We start from the raw sequence: 27,950 nt of genomic DNA, 5'->3' as shown, positions 1-27,950 counted from the left end.
GGCCATCTGTGATAGGAGTGACCTTTCAGAGCCTTAAAGGAGCCACAGGAAAGCTGCAGAGGAACTTTTTACAGGGGTTTGTAATGATAGGACAAAGGGTGAAGGCTTTAAACTGAAAAAAGACAGGTTTAGATTAGTTATTAGGCCGAATCTCTTTCCTGGGAGGGTGGTGAGGCACTGGCACAGGCTGCCTGAGAAGCTGTGGAAGAGTGGATGTCCCATCCCTGGCAGTGTTCGAGGCCAGGTTGGATGGGGGTCTGAGCAACCTGGGATAGTAGAAGATGTTCCTGCCCATGGTAGGGGGTTGGAGCTGGATGATCTTTAGGTCCCTCCCAACCCAAACTTCTGTGACTCTGCGTGCTGGCACTCACAGGTTTTAAGCTTTGCAAGCTAAATCACCCACTGTTCCTTGTGTCCCAGTGAACTTGAGACCTTTTCTGGACACAGTGTGTAAGACCAGAAGCCTTTGGCCTCAGGGGCTTTGTAAGGGGACGTGTTAAGTCATTTCTTGAGCTACTTGGCTGTGTTATTGTGCTTGTTATAATGTTACAGTGCTATTGCTCCTGGCTTTATTGATTCTCCTCTAACACTTCATTTTTTTGCAGGATCTGGCCTTGTGCTGTCCTGTGGGTCAAATTCTTTTGGACAGCTGGGACTTCCTCAAATTTCAGGCCCGTGCTTGATTCCACAAAAGATTGAGGTAAAGATTTAGAAGGTGTTGTGCTTTATATTGCTTCCAGCAGCTTACAGAGGTCATCTAACCTCAATGGGCTTTAAGCCAGACTCTTCAACTAATTTTTTATAGTGCCTATCTGCTATAGATAAGCTTACAAAGTAAAGGTCCAAGGTGAATTGAAGTGCTGAGGCTGCTTTTCTTGCTGTATGAAAAAGTTTCCCACTTCTAATAGAATGTTGATTCTTTCACTTCTCAGACAAGAAATTATTTAGCATCATGGCTCATGTCAGATATTCCTGTGTTGCTTTTTTTAATGTTATAGAAAGAGGATGGCTGATCTCTTAGGTGACTTCTAGTGAGTAGGAGTTAGTTCACTTGATGTTCCTGTGCCCTTGTTGTTTCCTGAGAGCATCCGTTGCAGAATGGTGCCTTAAAACTGGATGGTATTGATAGGGCTGATGTGAATCTCTCATCCCTCATCATACAAACTATTCATGCTGAGTATTTGCTCTTTTGGTTGGTATCCCTTAAATTCTTGGGCTTGATGCCACCTGTTTTAAATACACGTGCTGCTCTTCCACCAAGGATAGATATCCAAAGGGTTTGCAAAATCTTGTAAGAGCAAGACAGGATGGGATGGGAGGTAACAGAAGAGGGAGACTTCTCTGTGATTCCTGAGATCTGTTACAGTGGAGGGAAACTTTCAGGTTTTTCTCCAGTTGAAAACAAAAGTTCCATAAGTAAGTTGTCAAGACTGAACAGGTTAATGCACCATAGCACTGCCTATCACCAGTATTTATGTGGAGGTTTTGGTGTAATTCTTGAGGAACACTGAGTTAAAATGAAGAAATAAGCATTTTTATATCGCCAATGTTTCTTCTTTCATGTGAATATTTTGACTGTGTTTTTTAATTTATTGCCACAATGCTGTGCATCCAGTTGCTTTGCAGATTTATTTTTTTATCTCTTGAAAATGTTCCCACTAACTTTTACTGGTCAAAATGTACTTACTTTTCGATATAAAATGTTGATATGTATTGGGACATGCAGGCTGGAATTGAGAGCACTATTTTCTTAGTGTTCCATTTCTGTTTGGCCTATTTTGTTTTTAGAGGCATTAAATGCAAAAAGCAACTAAATTATAATTTTCTTTCATTTGCCTAGTCTCTCAAAGAGAAGGTGGTGAGTATTGCTGCAGGACTGAGACATGCCCTTGCTACTACAGGTGAGTATGTCATAATTTTAATCTTTTAAAATAATCTGAAAATTTATCTGAAAAGATACATAATCTTTGCAGTAACAAATGAAATGGGATTTTAAAGGCTTGGAGGAGGAGAGGGAGGAAAAGAGAATGGAATTTAATAAATTAATTTAAATAAAAGAGGATGAAAACGAATCTATTTATTTTAACTATCACAGGGAAAAATAGACCTCAAAGTCATGGACTGTAAGATTTTGGGACAAATAAATGTGAATAATAAACATTCTAGAAGCATCTTCCTGGAAAATCACGGGGAAAAACTTTTACCAAGAGTTCAGAGTGATGGTTTATTAACAAGTTAATTTTCTGATGGATGGAAAAGATACTGATTTCTTTTTGCTTATTCTGAAACAATACATAAAAGGAGGTTTTTCAGGAAAGAGGATTCTGCTCAATCAAAGTATCTTAGGATTTGAACTCATTATAGTATGAAAAGTAACTTCAGTTTGTATAAGATGCTTCAAAATGGAACTGCACATGAATTGTGGCTTTTTAAATGACGTGATTGAAATTGACACCTGAAAAATCACAGGAATGAAACTAAATATTTCTCCTGCTGTTATTAGATACTCTCAGTTTGTTCATGGTGTAACAGTAGAAATCAAACTCTCCCTTTTAGCATGGTTGTGTTGAAACTGAGGAAAAACAAACTGTACCTGCTCTTGTATTTGGTTTAGCTTTTGGGGAACTTCAGTATGGATTCCAGGTAGTGGAGCTGAAGGTGCACAGGAAATGCTTGGAAGAACAGTGGGATCTTTGGTGCTTGTATAATATGGGAATTGAGATTCCCTGTGCTGCACAAACAAATTGGTATCAAGAGGGGGAAAGGGAAGAAAAAGTACAAGAACTTTGTGTCCATTCCTGAGGTACTGCAAACACAGGATTTCTCTTACTGAGTCTCCAGTAGCTTCCCACCTTTTCAGTTTTCTTACCTGTATACTGAGACTACAGCTGTTTGTTGCTTGATGGCTTCACCAGGGTTATCTGGATGTTTTTTGGCATAAAGGTCTTCTGAAGTGTCATTTGAATTGGTGAAAATGACTTGAATGAAATAATTTGGAATTTTCACATGTTCATTATTGTGTGAGGTGATTTTTGTTGGTGGCTGATGGGTTTTAATCTCTTCTATTTGTGTTTACTCTGAAAAGACAGCGGTTTGGTGCTGCAGTGGGGGACTGGGATGGCATCTCAGGCAAGGCGTGCAAGCCAAGGAAAAGCCCTCCCTATGTTCCTGACAGCCAAGGAGCCCTGTGAAGTGGCAGGTAACAACCCAGGAATCTGCTTCCTTTGTGTGGGTGGATAGAGCAGAAATTTAATTTGGAGTGGTACATATCTTCCTTTCTACAAAGCCACGTGGTACTGTAAACGTGGAGTACCTGAGGGATAGAATGGTCACAGAAAATTGTGATCTGTGGGGAACGTGAGAGTCCTGCCATGTGTGTGGCCCAAAGGCAGAGCCTTTTGTTGCTGAAGTCATCTCCATCCTGTTACACTTGTATGCATGTTTGTGTGTGAATTGATGCCTACTGTAGGAATTTTATGCTACTGTGTTTTTTCCAGGCCTGGCAGATGTAAAGGTGAAGGCAGTTGCTGCAGGCTCCTGTCATTCCGTGTCCCTCACAGGTAGGCCTCAGGTGCACAGGTGAAAGCCCTCATCTCACCCTTCTAAGGTTTCTCTGCTTTTGAAATGTTGTCAATTTTGGTAAAACTGCTGAAAATTGATCTGGCCTGGTTAGTGCTGGTAATTGTTCTGTAATAGTTTTGCATTCTGAGAACTTTCCTTTTGTTTTAAGAGCGGGATTTTTGTTTTGGGTTCTCTGAGTTTTGTGGGTTTTTCTTGGGGTCAGTCTTTAGCTCTTAGGTCATTCAGGGTCTGGGGTCTTAATGGCTGGACACTCTGAAAGGATTTGTAATTCTCTGGAGCTGCAGCAGGATGCCCTCCTGGGTATGGTTACTGCTGGAGCCAGTGCAGCCTTTGCCCAGGGAGAAGAGCTGTGCTGGGTGGCTGTGCCAGGAAAGGCGGCAGCAGGGTAGCCCCAGCAGTGTGAGCTGATGCCTGTGCATGGGGCAGTGCAGGGCTGTGAGCAGGCCTGGGGCTCTCTGAGGTGTCTTGGGCTCCACTGTGACAGTGTGCACATCTCTGGTCTAAGAGCACAAAGCTTATTTGATGAGTAGGAAGCTGCTTTAATTGCTTAGGCACTTCCATAATGTCTGCCATTTGTTCTTTGATTCTTGGGCTGTGCTCCCATGCTGGACTACTGAGTATCCAGTAATGAAAGTCTAATAAAGATTTCTTTTTATTTTGACAGATTGGGAGAACGGGAAACAGAATAGCTTTCATGCTGTAATCTTACAGTTTTGAAGTGTGTAAAATATATTGAACCTTATGAAGACAAGTCTTTGCCAAACTTCACAGGAACAAGTTCTTAGCAAATCTGCAGCCATCTGGTACCTCTGTCATGATTAAAGGAGCACTGGAGTATTTGCTTCTGCAGATCTATAGAGATTTAGTTGTATGGGGAGATGTTCCAAGGTGTAAATTGTATTGAATTCAGAGATGCAAAGTGTATGCAAGATTAGTGAAGGCAAACTGTGAGAACAAATAAAATCTACTTTAGATAATAGGCAGTCTCTATTTAGACAGTGAGCAGATTATTCTTTCATGCTTTTGCTTTTTATTCAAGAGAGTGGTCTATTTGGCAGCAGTGGGACCAAGACTGAAAAAATAATGCCAAATACTTTTATAATGTGATACTGTTGCTGCCCTGCAGGATAGTTATTATTTAAATATTTTGTATTTTAAATATGTTTGATATAATAAAAATACTGCTGCAGGGTGTTTTATATAAATGGGCCCTTTTTTCTAGGAATGCCTTGCACTGTGGTGCAGTTTTCTTTGCTTCTGTTCCATCAGTCACCTGCTGGTGGGACATCAAATGCCTGCAGCCAGGCAGGTTTGGGACACAACTGTTGATGTGGGTTCTCACAGACATGGGTGAGGGTTCCTTGGAAAAAAGGATGGTAGAGTCTGCTGGTATCCAAACTGGCCTGAACCCTCCAGGGGTGAGAATATGGTGCTAAGTCTAAGTCTGGTGTCTCAGTTTTTGCTCAGACCTGCTCAAGATATAAGGGTTGAGCGTGTGACTTTTCCCAGGATAAAGCAAATACAGGAGGTGACAGAGGCAATGCATGTTAATGTGGAATATGAATGGCCACAGTGTTTTTCTGTGTTTTTCTTTGTGTTTCTGTCACTCTTTTCTTTTCCTCTCCAGGTGTGTGTACTTCATGCTGGGAAGGAGTTTATCAATTTTAGTGGAGAGTTCTAATATTTGAATGAAACAATTGCTTGACTTGTTTTTCCTTTTTATTTCAGTTGTGTTGTTTTAAAGAGGAACATGAGGAGTCCTGCAGATGACTGTCAGTACTGGCTTCTCCTCCCACTCCTTGCCAATTTTTCACCAGCAGTAGTATAGTAGTAAAGTGGAATTCTCCTGGCCTACTCTATTGCTGTTATTAAATATACTGTAGCCTAAGTTTTACTTTTTTTTTTTTTCTTCTTTTCCCTCTGAAAAATTTACTTCTGTCATGGTGCTTGTAATTCAGTGCTGGCCTGAGACATCCTGATGCCTTGAATGTTGTGGAGGTGTGCTCCAAACAATTCCACGTTGGAGCTTACATGGCTTCCAGTCTTTCTGGGCCCATAATAATGTGCAAGATCAGGTGTGCAAAATATATTTCTTACACTTTCAGCTTGTGCAGCTGGCAAAGGCTTCAGGGAGGCCTGACAGTTCATGTTGTCAAGTGGTTTTTGTGGGTTTTTTTTTTCTACTGTGGAGGCCTAGGAGCTGGGAGGAATGGTTTTGTCCTGAAAAGATGGAACTAATGATATGTCATGTCTGCAGAAGGACTCCTCTGGGCAGTCACTGTGTCAGTGTCCATTGGTTGTTAGGCTGTGAGCAACTCCAGCTTGCGTTGATGTAAAGGACTGTGGGTATTTCTGTGAAAAGATTTATTCCTGTTTGGAATCCTGGAGTGTGCATTTGAACAAATACTTGTTTTAGAAAAGAGATGTGGAAGGCAAGTGACCACTTACAGAAGTCTCTCAGGTGTTGTCTGGTGTGATTCTGAGGCACAATAATATTTTAATTTTGCCTTGTGATGGGTGGTTCAGTTGTGTGTTCAGAGCTGCATGTCCAATTCCTTTAGGAAGTGACTGTTCAAGGTGAGCCATGGAGCACTGGACTGTCCTTGCTTTGGGGGATTTACTGAATTTGCTGAAGCTGAAGGAGGCAGAATTGGTATGAGCAGAGCTATGAGTCTGGCTCTTGTAGAGAGGCTGGGAGACTGTAAAGCAGAGCAAGAGCAGTCAGCCAGGCTTTAAATTATTTGCTGCAGTCCAGAAAGTTATTTACTGGATCTAATCAAAGCTTTGGAGTGGAAATAATAGCTGGTCTGCAAGGACAGGCTGGACAGAGAGAGACTGCTCACTGAATGTCTCGAAGATGCTTTGATTTTCTTTTATTCAGAGAAGTTGACTACTGTGGTTAGTTTTTTAATAAAAATTAGTCTTTGTTATAAACATCTAGACTGTTTGACCTAAAAGGGCTCTCACTGCTTCAGGGAGTCTGTGTAGCCCTCAGAAAATAGGCTGTGCTGTTAAGGCCCTTGCAAATATTTCTCATAACCCACTTACAATGGTAAAGAGTGGTAGGAAAATGCTTACAGTGAGAACATAAATTGAATTAAGTGATCTTTCCTCAGCATCATTGAACTGAGACTGTATCTGATGGTATTAAATCTGTATCCCTTTAAACAGATTTTGCTTCTCTGTCTGTTGCAGATGAAGGACATCTGTATGTCTGGGGCAGCAACAAACACGGGCAGCTGGTGAGCAGGGACATCTTTCTTGCTGAGCCTAAGAAGATTGACACTCAGTACTTCTCACATGAAAGGATTGGAGCAGTCTGGAGTGGCTGGACCCACCTGGTGGCACAGACAGGTAGGATATTTAAAAAGCAGTAACATATGGCACCCAAACAGCAGATTGTAAGCTGTCTTTGTTTCAGGCAAGCAGTGTTCTTTCTCACTGGTAGTGGCTGGACACACAGTGTAGCAGTGTCACCCGAGTTCAGTTGTCTTTTGAAAAATGATGAGGGCAGAAATCCTTTGGCTGCTCTTTTAGTAGGGCATTAAGGGCAAAGAGAAGAATATATTCATAAGAAAATCAGTAAATTAAAATAAGCTGGCAGAAAATATTTGGAAAAGACAGGTTAAAAGAGGCCCCATTACACTTGAAGAGCATTCCCTGAAGATGGAAACGAGGGCAGATTTCATGTTGAAGCTGCACTTTCCTGGAAGTCTTTGTGATGAGGACAGTGTGAAAGCTGCCACATATGGAGGGCTGTGGGGTTAGATTCTTACCTAGGAGGAGAGGAGGGTTATGTAATAGTGACATTCATGTGTAAAGGGATGGTTGAGCTGATGAAGCTCATCCAACTGTGAAGCACAAAGGCAGGAGGGAGAGGTAGATGAGATGGAAAGGCAGGACAAGCATCTGAAGCTATTTTGTGTTTGTGTTCTTTGCTTCTCCTGTTGCACAGTGTGTGGTGCCATAGCTAAGGCGAACAAGAGCGTGGAAGTCTTCCACAGAGGAAAAGGAACAGCCAGAGCTGTGATGTGTGACTGGAAAAACAAATTGGTTGTTTTCTGTTTCATAGTTTCATTGTTTGATATCAAAGTATGTGAGAGAAGCATGTAAAAATCTACATCAGCTGTTCTTTTAGCTATTTATAAGAAATGTCTGAACTCTGATTTTTAGAGGGTGTTATACTGAAAATTTGAAAGCTGCAATCAGTACTATGAGCTGCTTGGAAACTTTTCAGGTGGAGTGAAAGAATTTATCTCAAAATCTGTAGTTCTTGAATTAAGTGCTTGATGTCATTCTTATTGCAACAGAAATGGTAGAAAGAAGACATTTGTCAGGATAACCCGATTTTTAAAGAGTGAGTCTTGACAACTTGATTTGCTTTTCTTCACTATTTCTTAATAGAGCATGCCCACTAAATAAAATTTCCCCAGAGTTTCAGTAACTTCAATGTTTCAGTTACTTGATATTTATCTGTGGGTATTACAGACATGGAATATATTCAGCAAGTGTTTTTATACAACAAGAAGAAGTGTGTCAAGGGACTAGCAGGGCTGTTTTGCTGGTGAATGTTTAAAAAGCATTTATATAAAAATAGGCTGACTTTCTACATCTGCATTAAAAAACTGGCCAAGTGATGCAGTGGCACAAGTTATTGCTGAAACTGTATTTTATGTATTTAGAATTTTAAATCTCTTTGAAGAGCAATGGACCTGAACCTAAATCATTTGGAATAAAATTTTGAATGGGCTTTGGCAGCCTCCAGACACCAATCAGGATCCCATGGGAATTTCAAGGGTTGTTCAGCTACTAGATATAGTGTGAGCTAGAGCACTTAGCTCTTTCTGGAAAATCATTTGCTGCATTAAACTTGCAGCTGAATAACGGAGAAATGCAGCCCACTTGAGAGCTGTCCCCTGCATGCAGTTGTTCCCACCAGTATTTTTACCTCCTTCTAGCAAAGGAGGAAATGTTGCTTCAGTTTCCTGGTGCTGCAGTCATAAACCAATGATCCCCAAACATTATGGACCAGTAAAGTATTTTTTGAGCATGCAGCCTCCAATATATTTACACTTATTTATTTATAAATTACATAATGCTGTAATATGCAAACTATAACATATGGACAATAGAAATTTTACAAAGGACGAGATAAACACTACTTAAAGTATTATTTTATTGACTTAAATAATGAAAACCGTTAATAATTTATTAATAAGTTAAAATATTTATATGTCATTTTCATCCTGCCCTCCAGTGGATTGTCTTGTAAATACCTAGGGCTGCATGCGCTTCACTTTAGAGATACTGATACAAACATTTCCTGCTTGCTTTACTCTGGGGGAGTTCCCCAGTTAGTGGAAAGGAGGCAAAATAGAGTGATTTTTGGACACAGGAAAATGGAAAGAAAGGGATATTGTAGTATGATGCTTGTCTGCTCATTGTGGAAAGACTCATACTTTGGAAAGACATTGCAGTGTACAAGGATTTTACTGCATGAAAGAATGAGTAAGATTTTTCTAGTTAATAATCCCACCACAATGCAAATTTTGGTAGTTTAAAGTTTGTTACTGTATCTGAATTGTCATCTAATGTTTGCCACAGAAGTTAGTTGAATTTTAAGAGGCTCTTACAAATACTCAGAGTTCTGTTTGAATTTTTTTTTCCCAGAACATTAATCCTGGTCAGAGCAGTAATAATAAAAAACTTGTTATTGCAGCTGTCTTGGCAGTAACTAAGAACTCTTCTCATTGGAAAGACACAGGAAGGAACTGGGTGGATAAACACTGGACACACAATTCATAAATTCACAAATTCTGCCATTTCAAAATGACATTTTAATCTTTATCTGCCAGGTGAGCAGTCCTTGGCTGCAGAACTAATGGAAAAGTGAAAAGTAAATGAGAGTGATGTTGTTAAAAGCAACCATCTGGGGGAATAGTTGCCAGTTCCATGGCTGCAGTGGTTTGACAATTTTAAAGTGACTCCAAGCAAGTTATCAAGTTTGTTATCAGAAAAAGGAACACAGCATAAATATTTTTGTCTTCTGTCTTTCTCTCTTATGTAAGCTGGCCTGTTTTAAGACTTGCTTTGTTTTTCCTTCATGCTGCTGGCAAAATTTTGTACTGTAACATAAAGCAAAATGCAGAACTCATTTTAATTTCTTCCCCATTCTCTCTTTACAAGGGATTTTAATTGCACCTGAAATCACTTTAATACCTGCATCTCTTTCATATACTATGTTCTACCTCATTCAGCAGAGGTTTCCTGTAATTTCTTTTTAGAGTTTGATCAACTCTTTTTTCATTTGCTGTTGTTTATGTCATAAAGCAGTTTGGATTCAAGACATTAATTCCTGAGAAATTAATTCCTTGACTTAAAGGTGTTAAGGAGTATTTTCACAAGATGTTGTGTTTTTAATACTTCCCTTTAATTGATCCTCATCAGCTTCAATTCCTTATTCTTTTTATTGTAGAGGTATCTTTTGGGGCTATTTCCATTGCATGCACTCCTAATGTAAAATAACTCACAGAACCCTTCAAGACAGATGAGTGCTTTCTTTTCCTGCCTTGATTACTCTTTTCTACAGAGGAGGGAAGCACGGTTAGACTTCATGGCACCACCAGCACTCTTTCAAAGTAAGTTATATTATTCTGATAGTAGAGGTGGTCCTAGTTGATGATGGTTGGTCCAAAAATATAAAAGTTGAGAATCCCTGACTGCTCTTTGATCAGGTCTCTGATGATGATGATTAACTTGCTGGTGCCTTTGGTTTATTTTCTATTTTCTGTGTGAATGCTTGGCTCAAGTGACTCTCAGGAATGCTTTTCATTGATGGCAGGGCAGTGCTGTTGCTGCTCCATGTGAAAGACAGAGCCAGGTGCATTCTTGTGGCCTTGGACTCCAAGTACCAGTGCTGTTCTCTGTACAAGGCTGGCTTCCTGTCCAGCACTCTGCTTAATGGCACAAGGAGCACCACTGCAGTGTAGGTGATACTGGTTTGGAATAATGAGCAGCTGTCTTGCATTGCTCTCCTTAACAATGTCAGCTTTAATTTGTGGTCCCTCTCGAGTTAATGCAAATACTTTGAGGGTAACTGCTGAAGGAGAGGTTATTGCTTAGGTCATTTAAAAGAGAGCTAAACTGTGGCCTGTAATGTGGAAGATGTAAATTAGTCTACTTTGGGGAATGATAGAACCAGTCTGACTTGAAGGCAAACCTAAATATAGCAAAAGAGGTATTTTAAAGACTTTGAGGTGAATCATCAACTTCCATTCAAAACAAGATATTTTATTTTTAACTGGGAAGCCTAATAAATAACCTTCCTTAATCTGGCCTGCTTTATTATCTATATATTCTCCTGAATACATTCCCTAATCTATTTGTCACATAGTGTCACATGAAGTTATGCTTTGTTTGAGCTCAGATAAAGAATTCCAAGCTCTTTCACTCAGAAAGTTACACTATTTAAACTGCATTTTTGAAGTTTCTGCTGCCTGTGCAAAACTGCCTACAGCTAAAAAATCTTGGAAGAACAAAATGCTGTGACAGTCTGTATAATATTCTAAATCCTCATTCCAAATGTGCATCTGAATTTGTGCATCTTTGAATGTCCCTTGATGTCCTGTCATTTAGGCCACGCAAAACCACTCTGAAGGGGTCTGACATGTTAGTGACCTACACAGTAAAATAGAAACCATCTCCTGCTTTTTTCTGAAGCAAATGACAGCACGTCCCTCCGAGCACCGAGAGCAGAGTGAGAGGACATTTCTAATGATCTTGTTTAAGTCATTAACCTTTAGCATTTGAGTCTTTCACAGAGGCTGTAGCTGCACCTCCAGGTGCCTTTTCTGATGGCAGTCACAAGGTAAAGCTGCTGGGCTTTGCTGGCAAGTTGAGCTGCAGGGAGGTGCAGGGGAAGGACGTGTCTGGCACCCGAGCAGCACAGCCTCAGCCCACTAGAGGTCCTTTCCAGTTTGCTCTTGAATCCAGGCTCTGCAGCCTTCCTCTGGAAAGCAAACTTTCTCTGCCTTGAGATTTTCAGCAGCTCCTTGGGACAGCAAATACTAATTTGTGTGTATTTATATTTCATATATATATTTTAGTTTTAATGCTTGTCTCTCTTTAGACACAGCAGCCAGGAGTTTGAAATTGGAGCCCTACATGAGGGAGCTGTATTTCATTGGAAGGATGCTGGGTTTTGGGAATACAGGTGATAAATACTAAAAAATAGCTTCATCAAAACCTCCTGATTGATAGGTACTCCTGAGCTTCTTTGAAGCATAACTGGAGTTCAAGAAATTAGTGTTCAAAGAAGAAAAGCCTTTGTCCATCTGCTTGGGGGTCAATTTTGAAGCTTCAGGGCCTATCTTGAAGTTCCTGCATTTCATTATAAAGTGTAGACCATGGAAAGAGGAGAGAAAGAAATGCACAAACTTGGGGACCAAAATTCAGACATGAACGCTGGGAACTGTGGGAAATTTAGTGTGCAATAACAGGATGAAAGATTCTAGATGCACGTGGAAATTTCCTTGTTTTCTGTGTTGTCTTCAGAGCTGTCTTCTTGTTCTGTCACACATTCATCTCATTGGTGTTCAATTCCACAGTGATTATTTTAAAATTTTGTTCTAGGTAGCTGTAAATACCTAGAAGATTTTGGCATTTTTCTTTGGCTTCATGGGCTGGCATCATTACTTGGCTTTATTTGTAAACTTAAAAAGTTAACAGTGTGTGTGTCTGTGTGTTTGCTTTGTGATTCTACACTCCTATTCTTGCTTTCTCTGCTGGGAGTTACTTCTACATGGTTTTGATAAAGTCTTGAAGAAATTAATTCAGTGGTTTGGTCACTGACGAGGAAGTTGGGTAAAATGGGAGCTGAAGGTATGTTCTGAAAGGTTATTATCAAGTGTTGAGAGTTGATTATATGCAAAGATTTTTCACAGAATCTTCCTAGCATCATCTTTGAGTAATTGAGTTGTTTCTTCAGTCACTAGCCCTCTTTTACCTCTCCTTGTTATTAGGAACTTCCAGTTGTATGGTAAATAGCTGTGCATGCTGTCTTATTTCAGTGTGAAAAGAGAGGTTGTCAGGAAGATGCTAAACTGTCACTAAGTGTGATTGAAGGTACTCATTGTAAAATGGAAACATCAGTGATAGGCATTAAGGACACAGAAACTTACCTCAGTATTTGAAATTCCCTTTGTGAGCTGTGACATTGCATTGGCACATGGAGATTCAGATGGCCTGGGAAGAGAAGGATTTAAATGGATTTTGTTAAATTTAGCTTATGAGTAGAAATGAGCTCAACAGAAGGAAAACAACTATCAAAATTTTCCAATCTGTTCTGCTCCTCTTACGAGTGGAGCAGCCCACAGAGTGCCCTTCCCAGAGCAGAAGGGGAAGATAAGGTAGGTAAGGCTGGTTTCTCTTGCATCTTTTGCTGGATCTGCCTTGGGTCTTCTGGCTATGGCTTCCTCTCATGGAAAGGCCTTTCCTTCCTTGGAACAGGCTGCCCAGGGAAGTGGTGGAGTCAGCATCCCTGGAAGTATTAAAAAACCTGTGGATATGGCACATGAGGACATGTTTCAGTGGACATGGCTTTGGTGCTGGTTGACAGTTGGACCTGATGATCTTAGAGTTCTTTTCCTGCTTTAATGATTCTGTGGTTCTGTGTTTCACACTTGCTTAGTCCTGTCCAGATGTGTTTTACTAAGCACTCCATGATTACAGGAGTTTGGAAAATGACTCAGTCATCATTCAGCATTGTTACGGGGCTTTAGGCCACATGTATGGAAAGAGGGAATATTACATGGAATTTCTCCCTCCCCCTTTTTTTGTGTGTGTGTGTCATATCTTCTCTTTTACTAGTGGGAACAGTGATTGTTGTGGACTTAAATAATGTAACTGTCCCAATTTGACAGAATTTTCATCTTTAAAAAGCATTCAGAAAAAAATTACAGCTTTAAAATGTGGATTTGGTATAGATTTTGCTCAAGTCATTAGTGGGTGAGATAAGGAATTAATTACTTTTCCTCTTTTTTTCCCTTTGGTTTCTGTGGTTGGACTGCTGCAGTTTATGGCTAGCCATCTATTTAGCAAATGTAATAAACAAGGTCAGATACATTAATAAGTATGTGCTTGTGTGCAGGAAATCTGTAAATGTGGTGTTTGTTCTGTTTTCAGTATCCTCCAGTACCAGAGCAGCTGTGCAAGAGGAGCTGTAGTTTTGTGGGCTGAGAAGGGCACCTTGTTGGCTCTGAGCTATTCCTTAGGGGTTTTTCTTACTCTTTTTCTCTTAAAGCAAATTAAATTCTTGCAAAGGTAATGATGATAATTGCATTGAAAACACCACCCCTCTCACAACTATTGTGAAACCAGGGCACAAAGCTGATACCAATTTCCTTAAATTAAGAATAGTTTGGCCATAAGTGTCCCTGTCTTTTTAGTTCTTCTGACTACTTGCAGCTGGAACTGCTGGCACTGTCTAAGCCACTTGCTCTTCTGATTGGCTGTTTCTGCTTTGTTATATGTCAAACCTTTTCTCCTGAACCATACTGAAATCTTTCGCATTGTACTTGGGTCTCTGTCAGTTCACCTATTTGAAGCTGGAAAGAAGCAAAGGTAAAGGCAAGAGAAAATTCCCCATTTCTTAACTTCTGTCATAAGCTGCCTCCAAGTTCCATATTCATAGGTATTAATAGAGTGAGATCCAAATGCAGAACTCACAAGACCACTATTGTGTGCTGCTATGACATACTGGGCTAGACACTCTATAACTCACCTCCTTTTTTGCTTCTCAGTCTTTAATTCAGCTTCAAGTCTCCCATATGCTGTGGGTCCCAGCAGCTGTCCACAATGATGCTTCTGTATCCTGTTATCCAGCAAAAAGAGCATGGACTAGAAGACTGGGTTGGGGAATTCTTCCCTACACCCTCTTCTGGGAGATCTGAGTGGGGGACAAAAGAGTTTACAATTTCATTCATAGCATATGACATAGTTTGCACGTAGTAAAAGGGTGATGAGATTGATTGAAATTTTGGCAACTCAAAGCTCTTAGTGTAGAGAATTGATGTGAAGCACAAAACAAACAGTGAGAATTTGCACATCAGAATTCCTGCAGTTATGCAAAGTGGATATAACATTGTCAAAAAGTTGGAATCCTTAGAAAGGTAGAAGTGCTTTGCACTCACTTGGTATGGAATAAGAAGCTGGAACCAATCATTACCTGATAGTGGAAGTAATGTGCATGGTAACTGATTGCCAAGAACAAGGTGTATGTACTCTGCCCTCTTAGTTTTATTGGTTTTTGAGGAGACAAGTGGCTACTGCATTTTCAAATAGCTTCATTTAAAGCTGTGCATTTACTAAGCTAAGCATTTTTAAGCTCAGCTTCTGAAAGCAGCTATGTGAGCACCATCTATGCATTTAAGTGCATTGATCTTATTTAGCCCTAGTAGTATTTTAAGGCCATTAAATACTTGTTTTCATAATCTTTAAATGACATTTCCTGTTTAGTAATTAATTATTCAGGTTTAATGAGTCTTACTATTCAAACACAGGTAGTGGGCTTTTTAAGAGCTGAGTGGCAGTTGAGTACTTCTGAAAACTAATACTTTTCAGGAACTTTTTTTTTCTTAAAAACCTAGACACAAACAGGAAAAATATTCATAAAGCCTACATAGATTGTTCCTTTCATGATTACCTTGAAGTAATTTTGAAATAAACAATTTTATGTAAGGTACTGTAGGATACAGGAGATATATCAACAGCTGTAAATTTTCAAGTCTTATAGAATGGCTCTGATACTTGGGTAGTATGATGAGATCTGCCAAGAGTGTGTGGATTTTATTCTTTAAAGTATTCCAGTTGTGAGGAATCACAGCTTGTGGTGTGGTGGTTGAAACTGAGGATGAACTGCCTCTTTTTTTGTAGCTCCTATTTGGACTTCATTGTCTCTCAGGGTAGCTACATATATTCTATATGGATCCCAAACAGCTGAGATTGAACTCTGCAGATGAAGTGGAGTTATTTTTTCTATGTTGCTTAGGATACACTTTAGGTTTTTGGGATGTTCTGCTGGATTGAAGAGCCTGTGTGGTTCAGGTTTGCTTTCTTCTCTATCTAGTATTATGGGGCCCACAGTAGGTAATAATAATATAATCACAATGGTTTATTTTTGGGGGACAAAGACCTGGAGGAATAGAAGGTATTAGCATCTGATTCATGCAGGAGAAAAACCCTAGGAGGGGTGGGATTTCCTTATGTGACTCATTCTCTGTTTTACTCTGTATCTAACTAAAAGAAAAAAATCTAAAAACCACTGTGTAGTCAACGATCTATTCAGGGACAGTGCTTCATGTCACTTTTGCTAAGATCTTTTTATAGTGAATATAGGAAATCTTACTTTTCTAGAATTTTCAAAAATTTACCTTTACAGATCTGTCCAAAATAATCATACAGAAAGTCCTTGAGGAGAATGTTTTCCTGCTTGTCCTTTCCACCCCAAGATAGAAAGCAAACTGAAAATCAGTTTGGCATTTCTCATCTTGAATTTTGGATCTTGTAGCTGATGGATATTTTGTAGGAATTTGCCTGTACACACATTTCAGGCTTGTGCCTGCTAATGACGCATCTGCCTGGAGCTGAAGCTGTTCATTGAGGACAAATGGACACTAAAACATCCAGAAGTGAAGGTCAGGCTGTGGGGACAATAAAAGGGTGGCAGTGTGGATTACTAGATATTCATGTGGGTTGTAGAATCATCCTGACAAGTCACGCAGCACAAAGGAGGGTGTTAAATCCTGTTTTGTCTCCTCTTGCTTGTTCAGTTTGCCAGAGATAAAGAAACAGAGCACACAATGCCAAAAAACCCCAAAATGCTGTGGCCATGCACACAGAAGCTGATAGTTGCAATACAACAAAGTTCTGCTGTGTGTGATTTAAAAATCTGGGTAATTATTAAAAATTCCTCTAGTTCACCAGAGCAGTGTTCAAACAAAGTCCATGAAAAGCTGTTTTAGCACAGGAGAAAACTCATGGTTTCTTTAGAAACTACCCTATCTCACTGAATTGTGTGAAACATGAATAGAAGGGTGCAGCTTCTTTTGATCAATATCCATTGTAACATCAGAGAAAAGAAGGTATTGAAAAAAACAGGAGCTTTTTGTTCTTCATTGGTGTCCCCTCCTTACTCCTAATGAGAAGTTCTTTTATTTCTCCCTTCTCAATTTAAAACCTAAGCCCCTGTTAGTAACAGGCTGCATAGCACATCAATACTTGCATTACAACCCTGCTCATATGCACACTTAGGTAAACCTTAAACATAGATGTGCTGGCACACAAGCAGATACAGATGTTGTAGCTCTGTGGATGTACTTGTGGACAGCTTTGCTTCACTGGGTAAGCATCAGAAATAAATCTCACTGGCATCATTCCCTCTTGGCTGGGAATTTCAGATCCTTTACAGGACAGACTTACATTGCATTCATTAGTGTCTATAATGTTTCTAAATTTTTAGACTTGCTCTGTGCCTGTGGCTCTGAAATGCTGAAAACACCCCACAATGGTAAGAGACATAGACACAAGAAGTCAGGAGTCAAAAGGAACTCTGCTAGCTGCATAGTGTCCCCTTGTGAAAGATGGAATTTTTTTCAGGCCATAAGTGGCATTTGGATGCTTTGACCATTATGCAGCCATTTACACCTTTGTCCACTCTCTCCCTACAGTCTCCTTGATGTTAAGGATCTTGCCATACCGAGGAATCTTGTGTTGTGCTTTTATTTCTTCCTCCACCCCCTTACCCAACTCTTAAACTTTCTTGTGGGTGGAGGGAGAAATTGGGATGATATTCCAGAGAGAATACATCACCTTATTGCTCATTATTCATCTCTTGACTTCAAAGGGTATGAATTTTCCTTCCCATCCCCTTTTAGACTGTTTTGTTCCTGCTGTCAGCGGGAGCGCTGCTCATTATTTGAGGTGCACAGCCCACTCTGTCTTAGTCAATTGTAGCTGCTCTTGTAATGGTTCTGACTCTGAACAAGGCGGGTGATCTCCTGGGAGGCTCTGGGGGTGCCATTGTTGGGTTTGTGGCACTGTTCTTGTCTTTGTACTTTCTTTCTTAAGAACAGCACATAGTTAGGGTTGAACTGCATGGGATGTAGAACTCGGCTGCTTCTGGAGTGACTGAGGAAGTTCAAGCCACTTAGCAAATCCAAGGACTGCTCTTCTAACACTTTATTTCTGTATTTCTGTCTGAGGCTTGTTATCTAGTGAAATCTCAATGCATCTTGTGGCCCACAGTGAAAAAGCCCAGCTCTGCTTCAGGCTGCCATTCCAGAGCATTTCTTTTGCTTTTTCTGTGTCTGCCTTTCCACAGCATGCCCTTGAGCCTTTTGACAAGGTAAATATTAGCACTGGGAACTTAATTACCTTCCCTTTGTTTATCTCATGTATGCACATGGCTGTTACTTCTGAGGCTCAGATGGTGATGGGATATTGAGAGTAGCAGGATCTTGAGTTCTCCAAATTAGGCAGAGTCACAAATGTGTGCAACATTGCAGCTAGAGGGAATGCTTTTCATAAAATGGTCTAGAAAACATGCCTATGCTGTAATTTGTAATCTCTGAATAAGATTTTCTGTAGCACTGTACTGTGTTAAGTCTAGTGAAACAGGAATTTGAGGCCTTGCCTCAAAGGGGAAAAACATCTAAGCAGTCCTTTTACGGACAAAAAATTAGGAAATTGGACACAAGAAAATAATTGGAAACAAATGAAAGCACATGCAGCGTATTATGATAGTTCAAGGGTGTTGTTTTCCCAAAATGGTGTCCAGAAAGAACTGGATGTCTTTCCAGTTTTCTGGGGAATGTTAGAGGAAGAGATGCTCAGCTGCAGAAGGAAGGAAATTCCAGGTTAGAGAGGCCTGTATGGAAAATAAAGCATATAACAGTGCAGAAGGGCATGGAGATACAAATATAGAATGTCAGTAAAAGTGTATGACTCATACTGCTGTAGTAGCATAGTGCAGAATTTATTTGCAGAAGTACTGAACAAAAACCCTATGGTATACTATGATGCTTTTGCAGATAGTTTTCCATAGCTGCTTACTGTTTTATGCATCCTGCTTTTTTGGAGACATCACCAAATTGTGCTTCAATTTCCTTTCTTTCCCCTGCTTTTTGTTAGGACTTCGTTTTTAGTTGAAGAGTTAAGTCCTTTATTGAACCTTGAATGCAGCAGTTCTGTTTGCTGGGTAGAGATGAGTTAGATTTGTTTTTAATCATGTAACTAAATTTAGCCAGCAATCTGCATTTTAAGGCATTGCTATTAAAAGTCTAAAAGTGAGATATGTATCATAGTTTGAATTTAAAATAAGCCAGAGGCACAGCTGGTGAAGCAGTCATGACTCTCTAATCATGAGTGGAGGGAAATAAGGAGGGAATTTTCTTACCTTGCAGGATGAATGCAAAGTCTGATAGGTGCTGTAAAATCCCACCTTTGCCCCCAGCCCCCTTCTCCAGCTTGGTTTCATGATTGCATGGATTTCATGACATTCCCCCACTTCCTTTTTTCATCCAGGATGATATATCTGTAAGATATCAGAAGTATGAGCACAACTGCACATGCATTTAAGTTGTTACATTTTAGTTTTTCCTGTGGTTTATTCAGAGCTTTGTGTGGTACTTTATATTTCCAATCTCTCCTCTAAAAGGAGAATGGAGATACAAAGTGGAAATATAAAGAGAGAGGAAAATGGCCAGTGTCCCATGGAAAACCTCAAACAGAGACAAGACTTCCAAGGCATCTGGAAAGTCCTGGAATTGGCCACATTCAAAGTTATTGTTCAATCTTTCAAAGCAGTGAAGCATGCTGTTAAGTATGTGAATAATCCCATTAACAGAGCATTGCCCATCTTGAGACATAACTTGGTGTAACTATGGAAGCAAAAAAGGAGGAGTATGCCTGATTTTTAGTGAATGAAAGTCAAAGCTGTTTAGATGTTTAAAGATGTCCAAAGTGCTGGTAAATATGGATCTGTTGGAAACGTGCATGACAAATATAGCATGTCATGGAAATGGCAAGTTATGCCTAGCCTATCATATGGAATATTAAAATGACTTAACACAGCACTGCCTTCTGCCTTCAGCAGTGTTTGCTGTAGCCAAGCTCCCATTTCCCAAGGTTGCTTTTCAGCCAGATCAAGTCCTTAGCGTGGTGTACCTTCCCTTTCACAATTAGTTCAAGCACAATGAATGCAGGTGGCCTGGTGAGGAGAAAAGGAGAAAACTGTTTGGGTCCAAAATTCCTTGGTGTAAAGTGTTGCCAAAGGAGCTCCCATTCTGCACTTTGAGTATGTCAGTCTGTGTTACTCTCACAGTCCTGGTGTCTTCTCTTGGTGAGTCTCACACATCCTCAAAGCTTCACCTGCTTAGCTGAGTATTTTCCATGATATCCTAGGTTCATACAAGTCCTTGAGTGTTCCGTATTTTGATATCACCAGGAGGCTCTGAAAGGAAACAGGATGATTTTCTCTTTTTTTTTTTTTTTTTTAATTTTAATTTCCACAGCAGTGGGAATGGGTCACAGTGACAAGCCATTTGTTTGCTGGATCACAGATAAGCTTCTGATTGTAGTGATGTGAAATCTTGTCAGTGTCTTGCCCACATCCCTGTGGTTAAATCTGGTCACCAGGTTTAGGGACATCAGATGTAGTTTGGGCTGGCAGGAATCTTTGGCCCACTTGATGAGTGTAGGAGTTCTAACTGGCAAGTCCATAGCTGTTACAGAAGGCCTGGTGATGCCCTTATAGTTGGTTGTCTTCCTGTGGCTCTTGTGGCCTTTTGTTGCAGCTTTAAATCTCTTCAGAGAGTGCTTGAAAACCCTTGTGAGCTGCAGCTTGTTGTGTGGGTGCTCTATGGACTATTCTGAACCAGCTGTGTATTGCAGCCTGTGACTGCAGAAGGCTGAAAGTGGCAATGGAAATGTCTCTAGTTTTCTGTTGCTGTCAGCCTTGAAATGCCTTTGCTGCTTTGTTTGAACTTCCCTGATGAGGCATGACCTCAATACTGTGCATAGATTTGTGTTTTACTGATACATTCTTAATAGCTGTTATGAATGAATATGGAAAAAAATTCAGGAGTGCCCTATTATATGAAGCTGCAACAGTTTCTAAGGAGGGCACGGGAGGAAGATGTGTGGAGAGATGTGGACAACTCTGGTATGCTGAGCTCCTGTGTTAAAAGGATCAGGGGGCCATTTAAACCTTTGTCAGGGCAGATTATCCTGTGTTGTACTGAAACCATGCACTGGTGCAGGTGCTAGGCTGCAGGTGTGGAGATGCCTGGTTTCCAGCTGCTGAATCAAAGCTGTCTTCAGCCAATGTAGAATTTAGGATGTATGGATGGATGTTTTTCTGTTAGGTTTCCCTGCACAAGGACTATTTCTAGGCAGATGAGGAAGTTTCTCAGAATGGGTCAAGGACATCAGAGGTTTTCTGAAGGACAGCAGAGATCTGTAGATTTGGGAGTAGTGTTACACTGTGTAGGGCAGGGAGGAGGCAAGAGGCAGCCTCTAAATGTCAATTTTTAATGCCTGCTCCTGTGAATTTTCATGCGAAAGGAGGCATTAAGAATTTTTTATATAGAACTTCATATTTCAAGCCTGAGATTAAGCATTCAGTGTGAATATCCAGAGTTCATTTGAAAAGTAATCATTAATGCAGCCATGAACTGAGATAGCCTGGATGAACTCTTTCATCTAGTATTTATGAAGGAGAGTTCAAAGCTTGCCTGGGTAACAAATAGAGACTTCAAGGAGATAACACTAGTGCATGTTATTATATTAAAACAGGAAAATTGATATAAAGATAAGTCTGAGTCTAGTGAAAATAAGTAAATTTTAATGTACCTATTTGTCTGTTGTGTTTTACTGGGAAACAACCAACCTGTTTTTAAAACTAATGTACTTATGTTTTTTATTGCTAATTCCTTCCACTTATGTGGCTCAGCAGATTGATTAAAAAAGTGCTAAAAGGGAAAAATGTCATGCTCTGCAGTCTCAGTAGCAGTATAAAACAGCACAGGAAAAGCTACACTGTCAGGCAGGAAGCGACTAGAAGTGCTTTATGCAATGTTGCTGGATTTGCAGTACTCTGAAGGCTATGAACTTGTAATTTTGAGGACATTCTCAACTGTCTGTGCTTTGTTATACATGAGGTCAGAAGGATGATGTGAAGAAAATGCAGAGGAACCTTTCAGAGAGTGGTTTGTATTCAAGCCCTTGAATATGTATGTACCTTCATCTGTATTCTGTGAGAGACCTGAGCATGTGTTTTGGGTGATTTGCTGCTGTGTGTACACTGATGCAGACTGCTGTGTCTACAGTTCAAAGAGCACGAGCAAACCAGATCTGCATGATCATGTAGAATCCCAAACAATGTAGTGTACTGTTGTTTGTCTTGTTTACTTAAGGAGCTGTCAGAAAGTTTTTTCTTAAAAATCTTCTCTCCTGTGTCTTTTTTCCAGCTTTCTGAGCTCCTGTACTGTGTGGTTCATTCAGGTTGTAACCCAGAATAGCACAGGATGCATGATCTTATATCTCTTACTCCTTAATTCCAAATGGTATTGAACCCTCTGGACCTTATTTGATGTAGCATTTGCCTGCTGAAAAAATGAACAGTTGCTATGAAGTCATCTGGGACAATGTGGATGTTCACAGTAGAACAATTGAAACACCTTTTGGAGGCACCATGCTCAGACCATGGCAAGATCCAGGTCTTAGGAAGCAGTGTTAGTATCTTAGAAGAACTGGAAAAGCTTTCCAGAATTGTACCCTTCTTTCTACAAAAGCTGTAGAAATAACTCCTGCCTTTTGTGTGCCCTCTTCCTGCACTGAGTCTGGTATGAAATACCACATTTTCTGATGCCTCAGCCACTTCCATGGCTGATGTACTCTGTCCAGTTGACTCATCACTGTGTATGTTTTCCTGACTCCTAATTAAAATCTGTCCTAGTCTAATATTAGACCAACCCTCCTTGTTATATCACCCTTCATTCTTAAGTAATTCATCCTGCAACCTCCTTACTCTGTATGACTAATGTCTTTTTCTCAAATATTCTTAGAACATTTTAAAATACCATCTATTTTATAAGCAGCACAGTAGCAATACCTCCCATTACAATTGCTCAATGCTTTCTGTCATAGCTCAGTGCTTTCTTTTCCTCAGGATTTTGACGAGACTTTAACCTTTGGCGGAATTTTCCATGCATTGGTGTTTGCCTCAGCCTGAAATTTCTACTTGAGACTCGGTTTTTTTGTTTGTTTGCTGAAAGTATAATCAGGATTTCATAGAAAAGGCACATCTAAATCAGTTTCTGTCAGTTTCTCTCACAGAAAAGACAGATTTATGTACTTTGAGGTTTTGATTTTTTTTTTTTTTTAAAGGATCCCTGGGCAACTGTTTTTTGGCTGGAAAATAGAAATTATTGACCATTAGCAGGAATCTGAGCATGGGATAGGAAATATTCAGCAAACAGGAACAAGTCTGGGGAAGGAATATATCTCAAAAGAGCTGATAACTGCATTGATGAGTAGTGAGAAGGAACTGGTTGCTTAATTTATCTTTGGGCATTCAAGAAATTTGTCCTAAAAGCAAAAATTAATGTATCTGGCTTTAATATTTTTAAATTAATGTTCTCCATGCTTGAGTAGTAATAACCACCTGAAACCTGTTTCCCTTATTGTGGCAGAAAAGAAAAAGTTAATTGCAGTGGTCTGTGTTTGCAATCTGAAACATTTTACATTTATGTTTTACAGAAATAGTTTACATTCTGCTAAGGCTTCTGTTTGGTGTTGCATGTGTAAGTGATTCTTTGCTGGCTTGTTCAGTGAAAGAAAATAGAATCTGTGGGTGGCAGGTGTTTTGTTGCAGCTAAGCATCGTTGCTGTTGTAATCTTTCATATATACTTGCAGTCTTGAGTTGCACTGGAGCAGTACCCTGGTGGGATGGTGCAAAGGTTCATTTTTGTTTTGTGAGTCCTGGTGTTTCTTGTTCCTGTCTGGGTCCAGACAGAGCACCAGATTCATTTGAGGAAGGAGTTGTTTCCCCAAAAGGTTGAGTTGAGAGAAATCTTTGTTGCCTCTGTGTATGTTTAGTGCTGCAGACTGCGTGAGGATCTGGGTCTGCATTACCAATTCAAAGCTTGCCTTCTCAGAGGCCTTGCAGCTTGCTGATGTTTTTGCCTGTGGCACTTGATACTTTTGGCTTCTGAGAGTTGAAATGCTTTAATTCAACTACAGTTCTTGGGATCAATACAGCAATGTCTGGGTAGGGCTTGAGAGCCTGTGGTAAATTAATGATCTAACTAGATGTTACAAAAATTCTTTCTGGCTTTAGATTTCATAAAACTCAGTTTCAGTTCCTGTAGTTAATATAAAATAGAGCAGCCTGCTTATCCTTTCTCAGTCCACTAATAGGGTTCTGTACAAAGTGACCTGGTCTGATGTAAAAGCCTGAAGCTTAGTGTATGTTCAAATTTTTTATGTACATTTTTGCAGCTGCAGATATTTTTAGCAGAGATCTATATAAATTGCAAAGTAAATATACTAACTTCAGAACAAGTATGTTTTTTAAACCTGAAACTGTCTTCCTAATCCAAAATACACTGGTAATTCTCTTAATGAAATTTATTTTTATCCTTTAACCTAACAAAATGTAGCTACTATGTTAAAAGGCCTCACTTGTATTAAATGTAGTATGTGACTGTTTTCAGCTTTTCCCTGAACTGAGAGGAAGCTGCAAAGGAAAAAAAGCTTTGTGCCCTTGAGAGAGAAGGACAACTAATTTTATCACTTAATTATTTTAGGGGAAGCATTATCAGTGAACTGAGGGAATGCATCTGAAAAACTTGCAGTGATTGGAGTGAAAGATACCACTGCCAGCAGATTTCCAAGGAAAATGCCTATACTTCTGTATATGAACTGAGGTTTCCAGTTCATTTACAAAATGCATTATCACCTTAAACTCCACAAACCAGCAGTGCCCACCTGTGATCCTCTAAAGACAGTTTAACAGCACCCTAAGGAAAAGGGAGGTGTTCAGATTTCCAAGGGTTTGTGTTTTGACATGTGTTGAGAAACCTCTCAGTTGTCACCTTTGGGTGGTGTGACGGTACCCCCTGCACCTGACCCCTCTGTGGGGCAGGGAGAGGTGGGTGAGTGTGCAGCTGACTTGCTGGCTGGACGATATTTTCCCCAAATCCACATCTTTTGGCCTATAAATGTGATGATTTGAGTTCAGCTCTGGAGAGCAGTTTGAGGCTTGGCTGAACATTACTCAAGGTCATTGCAGGTTTCTTTCTGGGCTGGAATGTGGGCTGATGCTTCCAGTTAAAACCAAGTTGAGGACTTTACCTTCTGTTGTGTGTATATAATTTTTTAACTTTTTTAAATTGGAAGCCCAGAAGGGACAGGCTTATCTGCAGGGAGCTAATCACTTCATTAAGAAAATAAAGCTGTCACTTTGATTTTTTTTTTTTTTTAATTCAAGGAAAGCAAAGGTAAGAAGGATGTTTATGGATGTTATCCATACAGGAGAATGATGTTTTGGTTGTCAGTCCTGCAGCAGTGCACTTGGAATAATAACCCTTGGAGAGAAGGATGAGCTATATAGTGCTGATTTCATTTAAAGTTACCTTTCCTTGGCCAGTGTGTGATTCCTGTGAAAACAAACCATTTCCAACGCATTTCCAATGCTTAATGGCAGTTGTGCTGGTGCTCCTGGCTAACCAGCTGTCTCCTGAGGACTATAGCTCTGCTAACACTAGTGACAGAATGTGACTTCTATCAGGAAAACATAAAACTGTGTTAAATGCAGGTCATGCAATGAATTGTTTATGGCAAAGAATGGAAATAGAAAATAATTCTCTTTTCTGTAATTTTTTTTATGTACAAGAATAAGCTGTTTTGTTTGTGCTTCCATTAACCTAAAATATGTCCTTTGTTTAACCAAAGTGTATTTATTGTATGCAGAATATCCAGGTTATGCAGCTTTACTGACATGGTTTATTTACAGCCCAGGCCACCACTCAGATGTTATTCTGCTAGAAAACAAATAAATGAAGAATGAGTTCATAGAAGTACACTTCATAGAAGTATAACATAATATCTTGAGCTAGTTTTTAATGTTTTTCTTTTGTTCTGTTCCAAGAAATAACTTCTCACCAGGCTTTTGAAGCTGTAGATAAGATGCATTTACAAGTTCTGTTTTTGAATTGGCATTCACAAGTTTCAGGAACTTGGTGAATAAGTAATCTTGAAATGTGTTTTGTGTTTAGAAGCTGGCAAGGTGTTCACCTGGGGCAGAGTGGACTACGGGCAGCTTGGAAGGCGAGTGGAGGTTCCCAGTGGGCAGCAGAGCACAGCACCTGAACACTGCTTGGAGCTGGGGAACACCCCAGTTTCAGTTCCTTGCCTAAATGGAGCATCTCAGGTAAAGAAGAAAATTGTCATTTCTACCCCCTCTCCTTTTTTTTCTTTTCTTTTTTTTTTTTTTTTTTTTTTTTTTGTGCATTAAAATAATCAGAACAGTTTCCTAACAGAGCCCTTCCAAATGCTGCAGCACAAGCCTTTGCTTTCTCTTCCTGTAAATTTGGAAATTAGTAAGATTCAATTATTTCTTTCAAAAGGCTTTTGCATTCAAGAACTGATATTTTTTTCCTTGGTGGAATCAGCCTTAGTAAAAGATTCCAAGTTCTCTCAGATATCCATGTGTGCAGGTGTAAGCTGTGCATGCGGTGCAGCTGAGCAGAGGAGGTGGGACTTTGCCCAGGTGTAGCACTACTTTTGTCTGAAACTCCAGACCAGCACCCCACAAATCACAACTGGTGGTCCCTCTGATCCATGGGGAAGGCTTGCACAGCCATACAGTTCTCCTGGCTTGTACTGCAGCTGAGAAGAGTGGAAATTCCCAGTACTGTGGGGGCAGGAACAAAAACTTGTGATGTGTTTGAGACATGTGGTTGATGGCTGATCCAGAACTTCTGCCCACTAAGCTTACTCTTGATCCCTTGTGCTCCTTGAGAAGTCTCCAGTTTGAGTTGTAGGGTGAGTGAAGGAGGGGATGTGTTCAGGAAAGCAGAGATGGGGGAACAGACAGAAGATGGGCTTTGTTTGAGGTGCAGCCTTGTTGGCTTAAAATCAGATTAATGATCTGTCCAGGTGCCACTCAGAATGTAGTCATCCAGGGCATTAAACTTTAGTGAGATATTAAAGAGAACCTGTGAAACTTCTGAAGAGTTGCCTTGTTCTAAAAAAGGCTGAAGATTTTCAATCAACCAACCCAAAATTTCTCCAGCCACATGGCCCAAGTTGTAGAGGGCAAAGGCAGGGACAAAGAGAGGGAAACAGTGCTTACTTTTGGAGAAGACCAGTTTTGAGACCATTTAAGGAATCTGAAGGTGCACAAGTCCATGGGACCTGATGTGAAAAATCCATGGGTCCTGAGGGAACTGACAGAGCAACTGGCTAGGCCACCATCCATCATACTTGAGAAGCTGTGGCAGTTTAATGAAGTTCCCACTTCATTAAAAGGAAAAAGGAAAACATAACCCCAATGTTAAAAAACGGAGATAAGGAAGACCTGGGGCACTACAGATTGGTCAGTCTCACCTGTGTGCCTGGCAAGATCATGGAACAGATCCTCCTGGAAACAATGCTAAGGTATATGGGAAATAAGGACAGCCAACATGGCTTCACCACAGCAAATCTGGCCACCAGCCTGACAAATCTGTTGGCCTTCTATGATAGGGTGGCAGAAATGGTGGATGAGGGAAGGGCAACTGACATCATCTACCTGGACCTGTGCAAAGCATTTGACACTTTCCCACATGACATTCTGTCTTTAAATGGAGACACAAGGGTTTGATCTGTGGCTGACTCAGGATAAATACTGCCTGCATCTCTGCAGTCATGGGCTTGAGGTCAGTGGGGAGTGGTGTTCCTGAGGCACTGGTACTGGGACCAGTGCTGTTTGTCAGTGACAAGAACAGTGGGATTGAGGGCACCCTCAGCAAGTTTGTGACACAAGCTGTACCATGTGGATGACATGCTGGAGGGAAGGGATGCCATCCTGAAGGACCCTGTCTGGGGCCCCAGAGCCCATGATGCTGCACTAATGTTTAGTCACTTTTAACTCCCCTGAGCCTCAGCTTTCTTACCTGTTTTGATACAGGTGTCCCTACTTTTTGTCATTAGTTATGTATATACAGCTCCATTTGTGAAGCTGTTTCACTCTGTTTTTCATCTGTGCTGTGTGCAGTGTCTCAAGTACGTTGTTCTGTTGTTTCTCAGACAATACAAAGCCAAGGCA

The 27,950-nt window shown here is 40.3% G+C and overlaps 1 protein-coding gene across 8 annotated transcripts in view; it reads left to right on the top strand.

Annotated features, from left to right (window-relative positions):
* Positions 1-27,950, top strand: part of SERGEF (secretion regulating guanine nucleotide exchange factor) — a 141,291-nt gene that overhangs the window by 3,529 nt on the left and 109,812 nt on the right. For 7 of the 8 annotated variants that reach the window (XR_010028042.1, XR_010028041.1, XR_010028043.1 and 4 more), the window contains exons 4-9: positions 606-700; positions 1,841-1,901; positions 3,086-3,199; positions 3,498-3,560; positions 6,778-6,936; positions 25,918-26,072. Coding sequence is in view for 4 of the 8 variants with exons in the window: in XM_063158581.1 (XP_063014651.1) it covers positions 606-700; positions 1,841-1,901; positions 3,086-3,199; positions 3,498-3,560; positions 6,778-6,936; positions 25,918-26,072 (647 nt within the window). In the remaining 4 variants the exon portion in view is untranslated. Of the gene's footprint in view, positions 1-605; positions 701-1,840; positions 1,902-3,085; positions 3,200-3,497; positions 3,561-6,777; positions 6,937-7,537; positions 7,868-25,917; positions 26,073-27,950 lie in introns of those variants that run through there. The other variant, XM_063158585.1, reaches the window with a different exon arrangement.

The sequence above is a fragment of the Melospiza melodia genome, chromosome 6, assembly GCF_035770615.1.
Source record: "Melospiza melodia melodia isolate bMelMel2 chromosome 6, bMelMel2.pri, whole genome shotgun sequence".
Taxonomy (NCBI): Eukaryota; Metazoa; Chordata; class Aves; order Passeriformes; family Passerellidae; genus Melospiza; species Melospiza melodia.
The sequence above is the reverse complement of the archived record's forward strand: the minus strand, read 5'-3'. Positions and strand labels throughout refer to the sequence as shown.